The sequence below is a fragment of the Prunus avium genome, chromosome 2 (assembly GCF_965620075.1).
Source record: "Prunus avium chromosome 2, drPruAviu1.hap1.1, whole genome shotgun sequence".
Taxonomy (NCBI): domain Eukaryota; kingdom Viridiplantae; phylum Streptophyta; class Magnoliopsida; order Rosales; family Rosaceae; genus Prunus; species Prunus avium.
In genome coordinates, this window is record NC_142285.1 from 12,001,033 (window position 1) to 12,012,934 (window position 11,902).

Below are 11,902 nucleotides of genomic sequence, written 5' to 3' on the forward strand. Positions count from 1 at the left end.
CCCCAAGTACCAGAGCTGGGTGGCTTGCCATCACCCCCAAGAGTGTCTTGGTTAGAGATGTCTTTGAGAGGTTTCTTAAAGACATCCCACCTTTCGAGTCTCGACTAGCCAAGGCATGTTTACCTGAGCCACTCATCTTAGAATTTGCTGGTTGGAAAGGAGGTTGAGCCCAGTTTTAGGGCCAGTCCTCATGCTTGCCTTTTGGTCTGCAGAAGGAGAAGAGGTTGCAGCAACAGGCTCCTCAACTGCCATATCATTATTATCTCCATTATCCAACACAGAAAATCTGGATCCAGAAGCACCATGATTGGGCTCATTGCCATCAAGCTTAGAGTTTTTCTTTCTAGTATCTGCACCTTGTCCCTGATCGCTAGGATTCTTCTTTGTGAGACTCTTTGGCTTCATTAACATCCATTGACCATGTATCTTAGTTGGATTTTCAGCAACTAAGTTTTCAGGACTAATACTATCCACACCAATTTGCTTGACTGGAGTAGTCTCCTCCTTACTCTCATTATTTTCTGAAACTGCTGTTGTATTCTCCTCCATGCTTTCAGTATTTGCTGATTCAGTTTCTTGCCTTTTTGCTTGTATGATAACAGGGCATGAATCTCTACCATGGCCATAACAGCCACATTCAAAACATACCAATTGAATTCCTTCATAAACAACCCCATAAGTACGCCCTTCAACAACTATAAAAGGAGTGAGAGGCTTAGAGAGATTAAGTTCAACACATACCCGAGCAAATTTACCTCTGGCTACGGGCATCCACTTTCACAGTTTGGCCAACAAGATTGCCAATTTTTTCCATTATATCTGTTCTGAAATATTCCACATTTAACCCATTAATCCGAACCCCAAGCAGTCATATGGGTGATCCGTTCCTCTTTAGGATTGAAACCAGGCTTCCACCTTTGAGTAGCCAAATACTGGCCAGCAATTTGCCATGGTCCTCCAGTAAGCACATAATTCATATCCTCCTCTAATAAGAATTTCACAATGAAAAAATTATTGTCCAGGTCGATGAGACTCTTCGGACCCTTTAGAGCCCAACGTTGAAGGAGACGATTCCGCAAAAAAGTATAGCTCAATGGGCGACCCATGAGCTTAATAATCACTGATGTCCGCCAAGGTCTGTAGAGGCAGTCTTTCACCTTCTCAGAAAAATCAATTGATGGAATTTGTCCATTTTTTATTACAAAATCATCTTCCCCAAAACCGAAGTTGTCTTGGGCCAATCCAAAATCCCTTGATACCTAATCTTTGAAGCTCATCGAAAACGGAGGCAGAGCAAGGGGAGGTTCAGGGGACTCAGATCCACCAACATCAGCCATTTCCTGTGTTCGAGCTCTCTTCTCAACAGTGATAGGGCCATCTGAAGTAGATCCACTCACTCCTGCTTTGAAAGCAAAATCTGGCATCTCAGCCAGCCACCAGGGACGAAGGAGATGGCCAAGGGGTCGTAAAGACAGCCCGTAGCAAGGAGCTACTGTAGCAGCAGCCGACAGAGAGAAAAACCTCTCTCTCTCTTTCTCCCATAGAACACTTTCATGTAACGGTTAGCCAAGATGTTTTGCTATCCCGTTTCCAGTAAGTTTTACTGCGTCTTGCTGTTTCATTTGGAGCTTTTTGTCATACTGTGACTCTGCGAGTCCAACCTGAGGCAATGTCTGCAATGAGAGATCCAGCCATTAAGCTCTTCGGGAGGAATATTCTGGTGCCGGAACGCCAGATTCCGGATATGTCCGTACATAATTCCAACGAAGTATGTTGGGTTGCAGATATGCCCAAAGCTGCCATGGTAAGCTTCATATGCCAATCCATTCTAAGCTTCTTTGGGTTGCTTTATTTTGTTTTCTTAACAAGTCTTTGCGTTTTTTCCTTTTTTCTACTCTGTTTCCATTTTTGGTATCTGGGCTTCTACTGCTCTGCAATATTCTTTTTCTATTTTGTAGAAAATCACATATAACTGACTGCTTTGTTTAGCTTTTAAATTGCTATGTTTTGAATTTCAGGACCCTGTGTTCTTCCTTCATAGTACTTAAAATGTTAAATGCCATAAAGTTTTGCTGGATTTGCTTTACAAGCAGAAGGGGCAGCTTATAGAAAGATTTCAACCAAATTTCCTCCCATCAATAAAAATCAGCATGAACCCACATTTTGTTTTTGTTTCTCATTCGTGATTAGTTATTTTGGAAATCATAATTTGATAATGTGTGGATGATGTGAGGAGATTTATATAGATTGTAACTTGGTATATTGTATCTGGGCATGTGGCTGCAGCTTCATTTTGTAACTATCATTTGTTTTTAGCTTTTTCTTGGCCATGAACTTAATTTTTATTAATGCATGTAATTGATGTTATTGCTCATCTTTGATGCCGAATTCCTTGTTGTACATGCTGTGAATTAACTATAACTTGCTGTTATTGCGTTTTGAGTGCCATAAACAATCAAAATTTTCAATTTTCAGGGTGAGTGTAGAGAAATGGAGGACCCTTCTGTGAAAGTATCCTGCAAGCAAGATCAATTTTTCGAACTAGATAAAGGCAGTGAAAACAATCACCATGGTCAATTCTTGGAGAATGAGGGTGAAGTTGATTGTAATCCAGAAGAAGACTGCATTGCAAGTGATACTGATGATGGCAAAGAAAAGGCTTTCACAAAGCCAGACAAGGTTCTTCCTTGCCCTCGCTGCCACAGCTTAAAAACAAAGTTTTGCTATTTTAATAATTATAGTGTATACCAACCGAGGCACTTTTGCAAGAGCTGCCGAAGATATTGGACAGCCGGGGGAACAATAAGAAATCTTCCTTTAGGGACTAGGCGGCACAGGAATAAGCATTCATCTTCACAGTATCATCAGGTTGTGGGCGAACCGAGTGCAGTACCAGTCACCCAAGGAGACACCCTTAACTTTGTTGGCCAACAGCATCTGTCGCCTGTTCAACTTCCTGCCTCTCCAAAACCTGTCAATAGGATGAGGGAAGTCTTAAATTCTGGCACAGATACAGTTTTAGTTGAATCTATAGCGACTGCACTTGATCATAAAGACCAGAAGAGAAGTTCTGAAGATGGCTCTGCAGCCGCTGGGGATAATAGTGAGGAGCCCTCATCATCCAGCTCTTCCTTGACAGCCACTACTTCACAGCAAAATGCATGCCTGGGAAAAGAAATGGAGCAGGTTGATCTGCCAAGATATGGAAACGATTATAATCTTACATATACTGAGCAATATTTTCCTGTTCCACAATGGGCTGAGAACCCAAGTTGGGGCAGCATGATGTTTGGACCTCATAGCAATAATCCTAATCCTTCTCATATGGGTTCTCTGCCTATGGTTACAGTTCCTGGTTTTTGTATTCCCAGTTTCATTTTCCCAATTGCACCTTCCTCATACCAGGGTTACATGCCAAGCTCGGATGCTAGAAAATGGAATGCTCAATTGGTTGGATCTGCTGGCAGCTTGTCACCTTCATCTTCCAATGGCAACAGCAGATGTTCAGACAATAGCTCGCCAAGATCGGGAAAATATTCTAGAGATGCAAATGTACAGGCAGGAATAAAAACAAACAGTGCCTTTGGGTACCCAAGTCATTGAGAATTGATGACCCAGATGAGGCTGCAAAGAGTTCTATATGGTCTACCTTGTGTATCAAACCTGATAAGAATGCACCTATACTTAGAGGTGGTATTTTTAAAGCTTTCCAAAAGAAATCAGGCACTAAATCCCAAACACTGAATGCTGATCGAGTTTTACAAGCAAACCCAGCAGCTCACTCACACTCTCAATTGTTCCAGGTGACCATGTAAAGGTGCTGATTGAGTTTGATATACAGAGTTATGTTTGAGGTTTGTCTACTGATATCCCAGTCTTTGTTCAGTAAAATCAGGAGTGAATGCTTATCATGTCTACATTCTAAGCTTAATTTGATTGTGGAGGAATAAGGCAGAAGCTAGTTGAGACAATTTTCAGGCATTCTTTAGCTTTTCTCTTGAACAAAGAGGGAGTAGCCAGCCATCAAGATTGTTGTATAAGGTTTGGTTCTATAACAGATGGCAAATTGAATTCTTAACAACCAAGTCATACATAACATGGTATATGTATCTCAATTTAATCCAAGACCATGGTGACAAATAAAAGGGAACGATTCCATGGAGGAGAGTTTAATATTCGGAAGGTAGAAATGTGACTCTGCGGCTGAAGGTACAGTTTTCTTAATCCGCAGCCCACAGCCGTTGAGATACTAACTCTTTGTTTTTTTTTTCCTTCATAAATTTTGTAGGATTGATCTCTCTCACGTGTGAAACTTTTTGTATTTTATGTATTTTTCCAAGCCCTCTAACATGTATCAAGTATTCATATTGCAATGTGAACATCCATAGCCCCCATAAGTACTCCATCATGGGAGGTAAAAGTATGAAGAAATGTCAGTGATTGTCCATAACAATAAAATCTTGAGTCTGATTTGAATAAACTCCAAGTACATACAATTCATTGATCAGCCTGTGTCAATTTTGGATTTTAGATCAATATCGTAACATTGGGGGAGGTGAAGAGGGGGAATTAAACTCAGGACATCGGATGCATGGATTCTTTTCAAAGAAGGCAATTAGGCCTACTAAAAATGGGTTACATCACACTCCTAGTTTAACTCATTGCAATCCCTTTGTGTGCATAAAAATTATAAATTTCATAGTTTGGAGCGGCAGAAGCTAAACGAATGCCAAAATCGCTACACGTATGAAAGCATATACAGTATAAGAACTACTAGACAAAGAATACCACCTCATATACAGTATTTCATAGGGCAATAAATGGTCTGGAACTGCAAAGAAAGTTCATTTGGTACCCAATTTATCCATCTCCAAATACAAGATTAGACAGAGTAAGGCAGTGTTTTGACCAACCACATTTAATTCCAAGCATTAAGAGCAGAAACGTCACACAGTCAATCAAAATTTTGGTGGGGCTTGTTGTGGGACCCTGGAGCTCATCATGAGGTGAAAATAAACATAACTAAATAAAATAACTATACAAAGTAACTAAACATTTTTAAAAAGAAAAAGGAATTAAAACCTTGTGGACCGTTTTTTTTTGTTTTTTAGAAAATGAATTTCATTAACATATCAAGAATACAGTATAAGATATGACAACGTGCATACATCTTGTATGGTACATTACATATACTGGCCCTGCTAACTTCTAATTCAGGGAAAGTTAGCAAGTTGGAAGTCAGACTTGTTGGGATGATGAAACAGGTGAGCCTTGATGACTCAGATAGTCTTCTCTTACTGAATCCTGAACTTGTGCTGCAAACTGCAAATTCCACAGAATATCGTCAACAGAAGGCCTATCAGTTGGCTCATTGGACAGACACCTCACACATATCTCCATCATTGTCTTCAATGATTCATCGGAGCACTCCTTGTGCACTGCTGGATCGACAATGCTCCTTCGACCCGTGTCATCAGTCGTTAAACTTACTTGTAACTTCATAAGAACCAAAACCAAATTGCTAGTTTAGTCGGCGAAATAAAATTTTATGTTTCAGGGTGTTTCAGTTCTGTCAGTACTCAGTAATGAAACAAAAGTTGGGCTTAGCTAGGGGCATATGTTCTTTGCAATTTTTTGGTCTTTGCAGGATCTAATTTTCCAAACTTTTCTAACTGGGAAGTAGTAGCAACCTAATCTTAATGTAAGAGTTTTAGAGTAAACAAAGGGAACCAATTGATTACGAGAAAACACTCACAAGGTCTTTCAAAACTCCAACTTCATTTTGGAACATGATAGGCCTCCCCAAAATGATTTCCAGCAAGATGACTCCAATATCATAAACATCATTCTTACACTCATGGCTTGCCCTGCAAAAGACCAGCAATTAACAAAGCAATCCCAGTATGTGTGCATGTGTTGTGTACTTGTATGCATAGATGCGTTTAGGGCATAGTTACACATGCATTCTCTGAATAATAACTAGCATCATTTTGTGAAAGAATTACTGAAGAAGGCATTATTCAGGTTTCCAGGAGCCTCACATGGATATTTTTTCAGAATATGAAGGATCAAGATAAATAGTATAAATATAAAGAATGTAATCCCAAGCATATGAGTAAAAACATGGTGCAGGAAAAATCTAATCTTCCACTTCTTTCAATTGGATCTATTTTCTGTATTGAAAGGGAAAACTGGGTCAGGAATTGCTTATGAAACTATCACCAATGTACAAAGTATGCAAAAATAAATAAAAAAGATTTAAAAGTTAAGTTTTGTGAGATAGTGAAACAAAGTATTGTTGGCATTTTGCACTGCCAATGACAATGTACGGCTTAACCAAACAATAAACGAGAGATGACTAAGGAATGCATTTCTGTGAAGCAAGATGTAGATTCAATGACGATGAACTTCATTTAGGATGGTCCCTTGTTACTACTGATGATCAGTAACTGAACCGGAAGGGAGTAATTTATAATTTTGTTGTACAAGAGATTCATGCAGGATTTGTCTAGATAGTTGAAATTATTGGTCTTGTTCATTTGTGTATGAATATGAAAAGGGAATTCAGTTCAGAAAAGTAGCGTATGATTTTGGGAAAGTAAGCATGTTAGTACCTAGCTTGAATGCTTCCTTTTGGTGCCGGAGAAGAAACTGTAGTGCCCATCTGAAGGATTAAAAAGCAAAAGTTAAGTCAGGACAATCTCAAGGGTGATGCATTCACCCAAACAGATATATATTTTTTATGTCTTACCGTTCCCCTGCTTTCAGCCAAAAGAGGTAGGTTATAGCTGCTTATTTTTACATGAAGATCGTGATCCAATAAGACATTTTTTATCCTCAGATTATTTGATTTAACACCAGGAACAATCCCGGTATGCAGAAACTGAATACCCTTTGCAACTCCAATTGCAGCTATTATTCTCTGCGGCCAGGTAAGCTTCCGTCCTGGAGGTCCTTCTGCCAAACTAAGTGTTAGCAATGAATATTCAATTGCTGAAAAAGCTAAGACAGTGAGGGAGGAAATCAATCAAAGAAAAAGAAGAAGAAGAAGAAGAAGAAGAAGAAGAAGAAGAAGAAGAAAGTAATGAGGGGGATTTTACTCTCCATTGCAACCTGTACTATGCAATGTTGAGCAATTGAATAGGTCTCACCTAGAAATCTTCTAAAAATAAGAAATATTGTTGATAAATTCGGCACTTGATGCATTAGATATTATAGATTACTTTAAACAATAACTTGATTGATTCATCTTCGTTTCATATGCGTTACGTGTAGAGTATGCGATAACATCTGAATCTGCAATCACTCTCTCTGAATAGCAAACAAATGGCTCATATAACAAGCTCAGAGTAGGAGCACGGTCTATATATCTTCATGGAATAAACTATAAGGTCATTTGCAAATGCGATCCATTTGTTCTAGTTAGCAGTGTAAGTACATGAAAAGAACTTTACCAGAGATGCAGCCTCTGAGAGTTCCATTTGGAACAAACTCAAATATAAGAAATATTCTACTGACGCCTGAATCATCTGGATGGCACTCCAAGCAATGTCCAAGAGCGCTAACCAAATGGCTATGTCTCAGTTTTGAAATCTGCTCAAGGAGGTGTGTGTAGACCTGTGGACTCTGCCTCTTTCTCATTTTCAAGCCTCTTATAGCAACAAAGGTTCCATCAGGGAGCTTCCCTCTATATATCTGGCATTGTTATTTTATTTTGAACCAGTAACAGTGAGAAAATTGCATGCTGAAAACCCTCAAGGATTTCTTGAACAAAGTATATCAGTCAATAGTGCATAGGACAATTAACTAGAACAAAGAGATTCCAAATTCTTGTACAAATTCAAATGATAAGTATTGGACCACTTTAACATTTATAGTAGACTTTCCGCGAACCATTGCAATATGCATAAGATCTATCTGATGGTATAGCATCAATGAGTATCTTCTCAGAACGAGCAGAGTTTCACCAGCCCTTGAAAAATTCCCATTACCATTTCAGATTTGGATCCAATCCAATCGTTGAAAGTTTGATTCAAATTAAACAAAACTCAAAGGATTCTTTTGTTCTCTTTCAATTTCTACTCTTTTTTCATTAAATGTGAGGCCACCTTGGAGTTTTAAAGGGAATCTTTACTCAACAGAAGCTTCTTTAAGATGGAGAAGTCTCACATTTTAAGCATATCAGAAGTTCTACAAAGTAATTCCTAAATCTATTTACATCACGCTTTTGAGGAGTATGAACTCTAAATTAAATAGAGATTACTAAATCTATATACACATTCATACACACATACATTTGTCAGTGTGCGTATTTAAGTTGCTTCAACTATGTAGTTCTTCAATTGTGTACCAAGAACTGGAGACTAGATGAAAATCAAGAACCTAGACTCACAGGGGCACCTACCATCTACGTATAGATTGAGTCTCTTATCTGAGGTTCTTCAATCCACAAAGGATCTTTCGCATATCCAAATGGATGGAATTATATAAGCAAGAAACATAAAATGTGAAAGCAGGTGCAAATTAAGAGAGAACATCATATTACTACTACGAGGTACTGAATTAGTTAGAATTGTTTTGCAACTATAAAGAATGAATACCTGTCCATGTGAACCTTCACCTAGTAATGTTGAATCATCAAAGTTATGGGTGGCTTCCTGGAGATCCTCCAAAGCAAAAGTTCTATAAGCAGGAAGGCTAGCTCCCAGCTTCATTGTGTCTGATATGTATTCTGCAAAGAAAGGATTCTAGTGTTATGACTTATTATAAAAGGAATAGTGATGCTAATTTATTTACCTACTGCCAATTTGAATGAAGTGGTGCCTGGGGTTTTAATAAGAATAAAATTTTGAGCAGTCAATTTGAGCAAGAAAAATTGCTTTCCTGGATGTATAAGCCAGAATTGTAGAGTTTATCATTATAGCAAAAATGAAAGATTCACGAATTGTAACACGCTATTTGAAACCGAAGCGCAGGGACCTGAACAAGATTTACCATATTCTCCATATTTCTGAATATCAGAATATCCAAGGAAGACTATAAGGAATTGGTAGTACAATAAAATAAAATTCTCTCTATCTTAGTTCGAACCTAAAGACTCTAAATAAACTAAAATGTCTTTTTGGGGTAGCAATATAGTTTATGGAAACTATTTTCTATAATTAGTAGTTCTTCCTGGAATTTTCTGGAAACATACATCAGTCTAGTTCCTGGACTTCTATGGAAATCTCAACCTTCATGCTACTCAAATAATAAAAAAAGGTCACATGGAAATGGTTGCTAATCTATACAGCAAGTTCCCTTTTTCTTTTCTTTTCTTCGCAAAATCAGCCTTGATCCCCATACGTTAAACAGAAGCAACAACAAGTTGGTACCAAAAGGAACAACTATAAAAAAAAGAAAAACGTAGAAAATTTAAACTTACTTGCATCAGAGAGTAGCTTAGCTGTGTTCACTGCTGAGACTGTATCTGCAATTAACCTTATTTGGGGAGTCTTAGTAGTGTGCTCACTATAAAACTTCTTAGCGGCCATGAAAGCTAAACCAACAACTGCAATTGCACCCACAATACCTCCCACTGCACTTGATGCAACAACTTGTTTACCATAAGTTCTCCTATGCTTTTCCTCACTAGGAGGTGGTATTTGCACAGCCAGAGCTTCATTGTGGCACAAGTAAGAAGGGTGCTGCTTCTGATCTTCATCTGCTAAACAATTCCCAGAATACATAACAACCCTGCTCTTAGAATCCTTTTTCAGACAAGTGGGCAAATCCCCTGACAAAAGATTTGAGGATAAATTGACAAAAGCAAGCTCAGAATTGCAAGTCATGTTCTTAAAGAGAAATCCAGTGAGTTTATTTCCAGCAATGTCAAGATATTTAATGGAAGGCAGTAACAACCATGATGACAAAAATGGCCCTACAAATCCATTCAATGAAATGTCTAGCTTCTGGAGCTGATAGCAGGAGCCTAATGCAGTCTGGATTCCCAAGCGAAACTTGTTCTTTCTTAGCACAAGGGTGACCAACTTGGAAGGCATATTTGGAAGATGAGGCCCGAAATAGTTGTCTTCCAAATCAAGAACTTGCAAGTTTGTCAAGTTTCTGAGATCAGGCACTTCCCCTGACAAGAAGTTACTTGATAGGCAGAGAACTCTGAGAGTTTGTAAAGATGCCAAAGAATATGGCAAAGACCCATTAAGCATATTGTTTTTCAAACTGAGAACAGCCAAGACTGGAAGTGAACTCAGCCAACCTGGAACTTGACCAGTGAACTTGTTATGGTCAAGCATGAGAGTCTGAAGGTTCCTCAGATATGAAAGTTGGAGAGGAACTGTACCACTTAAGTAATTTGTGCTTACATTGAGAATCTCCAGTGAAGACAAATGCCCAATACTTGCAGGCATTGGCCCCCATAAACCAAGAGAAACCAGTGAAAGCACTTTCAAGCTTCGTAAGCCAACAAGTGTGGCAAAGAAATAGTCTGCTGAGAAATCACGAGGCAGTGGAGGAAACCCATTGTTGCCAATAATGTGCAGCTGGGTTATGTTGCCTTCATAACAGGATAGAGTCAAAGATGGGGTTGGTTCAATTTTGCAGAAGTCTCTGGTGTTGCTTCTATGGCTGAAGCTGGTTAAGGCCGATGGGTAGTTGAGAAGCTGCTGGATCTTCAGAAGGGTTTGTGACTGAGTGTGTTGTTGTAGCTGGCTTGAAGGATGGAGAGAGAGGAAAACTATGATGAGCAGAAGAAGATGTGAATGGCAAACTAGCTTTGCCATTAGAACCATTAACAAAACCCAAGTTGCAGAAACAACACTCAATAGATGAATCTATGTCTCACCTTCTTTCTCTGCTTCACTTCTTCTAGGAAGGCTTAAAACTTAGCTTTTGGGGGAATGAGAACCAGATTTTGCTAGCAAAAATATGATGACATTTTCAGTTGCACCAAACCGACTTAGCCCTTCAAAATCTATCCTTCAATTTATTTTCCAACTTTTTCTTTTATTTTCTCTCTTTGGGTTATGTTTACTAATTAAACTTCTGAACCCAACAAACTTAGTGTGCTAATTATGGAAAATACTTCCGTACCACCTAGTTCCTTACAAACTACAGAACCAGTTAGGTCTAAAATCATAGGGCTTCTTTACTCCACAAGAATTAAAACCACTTGATCTCATGAAAAGTTTTCTACCTAACACAACTGATTTGCCCTCTCCTCTATCCACCTCAAAAAATTGAACATGAAACACCAAATAAGTTAGTACATGAGCACTGTACTACGTGGTCCATGCAGTTCACATGAAGTAGATAACCAAATTATTTAGTGCACTGTCAATTGAATGACATTTTTTTCTTCTATAATTCGACTTATTTTTTATTTTAATGTTTTTTTAATACAATTAATAGTGTAAATTATAAGAGGATGAAGATTTCTCACACACACTACAAAGATGTCATCGAAGTTTGAACCTGTAACTACTGAAACTCCATTTAATAATAATTTCGAATTAAAAGTATTTCCAATTCACATGTGATGACATTTCTGTCTCTAAAAATATTTCCAATCAACCCAAAAAGTAATAATTTTGTTATTTTTCTTAATAATTTTATATTTGCATGACTTGATTGTTATACAAACAAAATTACGAAACTAAAATTATCATAATTAAAATAAAAGAGATCAAATGCAATTTGACCAAAAGAAATTAATCACTGTCCTTCTTGGCAGATCAATAAATTGGGAAATTCCTCAAAAGTAGTAGTAATGGCGCATTGAAGTTGCGAACTTTCTGCATGACCCAAAGGCCAAAGCAAAATAAGATCATGCAACAATGAAACCCTGAAATATTTCTCAAAAAAATAAAAATAAAATAAAAACCCTGAAATAATTTAGTAAATGTTT

At 38.1% G+C, this 11,902-nt stretch overlaps 1 protein-coding gene and 1 pseudogene across 2 annotated transcripts; one reads left to right on the forward strand and one right to left on the reverse strand.

The window, feature by feature from the left end:
• Positions 1-276: 276 nt before the first annotated feature.
• Positions 277-4,423, forward strand: LOC110744424 (cyclic dof factor 1-like; annotated as a pseudogene). The gene is made up of 2 exons (XR_015834058.1): positions 277-1,804; positions 2,476-4,423. The product of XR_015834058.1 is annotated as a cyclic dof factor 1-like (transcript).
• A 632-nt stretch (positions 4,424-5,055) lies between these two features.
• Positions 5,056-11,200, reverse strand: LOC110744423 (putative inactive leucine-rich repeat receptor-like protein kinase At3g03770). Its single transcript, XM_021944389.2, has 7 exons — positions 9,425-11,200; positions 8,601-8,731; positions 7,455-7,695; positions 6,752-6,957; positions 6,615-6,664; positions 5,756-5,867; positions 5,056-5,496 (listed from the first exon to the last, which is right to left on the reverse strand). The coding sequence occupies exons 1-7, from the start codon at positions 10,785-10,787 to the stop codon at positions 5,239-5,241; spliced, it is 2,361 nt and encodes a 786-aa protein (XP_021800081.1). The 5' UTR covers positions 10,788-11,200; the 3' UTR covers positions 5,056-5,238.
• Between the last annotated feature and the right edge of the window lie 702 nt (positions 11,201-11,902).

What these genes read in the sequence shown, in the direction of transcription:
- LOC110744423 (XM_021944389.2), bottom strand. Translation starts at nt 10,787, where the DNA reads ATGGTTCTAATGGCAAAGCTAGTTTGCCATTCACATCTTCTTCTGCTC. An exon ending in TAAGCTACTCTCTGATGCAA is followed by an intron (nt 8,732 to 9,424) that starts GTAAGTTTAAAT and finishes CTTTCTTTGCAG; the next exon opens with AATACATATCAGACACAATG. An exon ending in TGGCTGAAAGCAGGGGAACG is followed by an intron (nt 6,665 to 6,751) that starts GTAAGACATAAA and finishes TTAATCCTTCAG; the next exon opens with ATGGGCACTACAGTTTCTTC.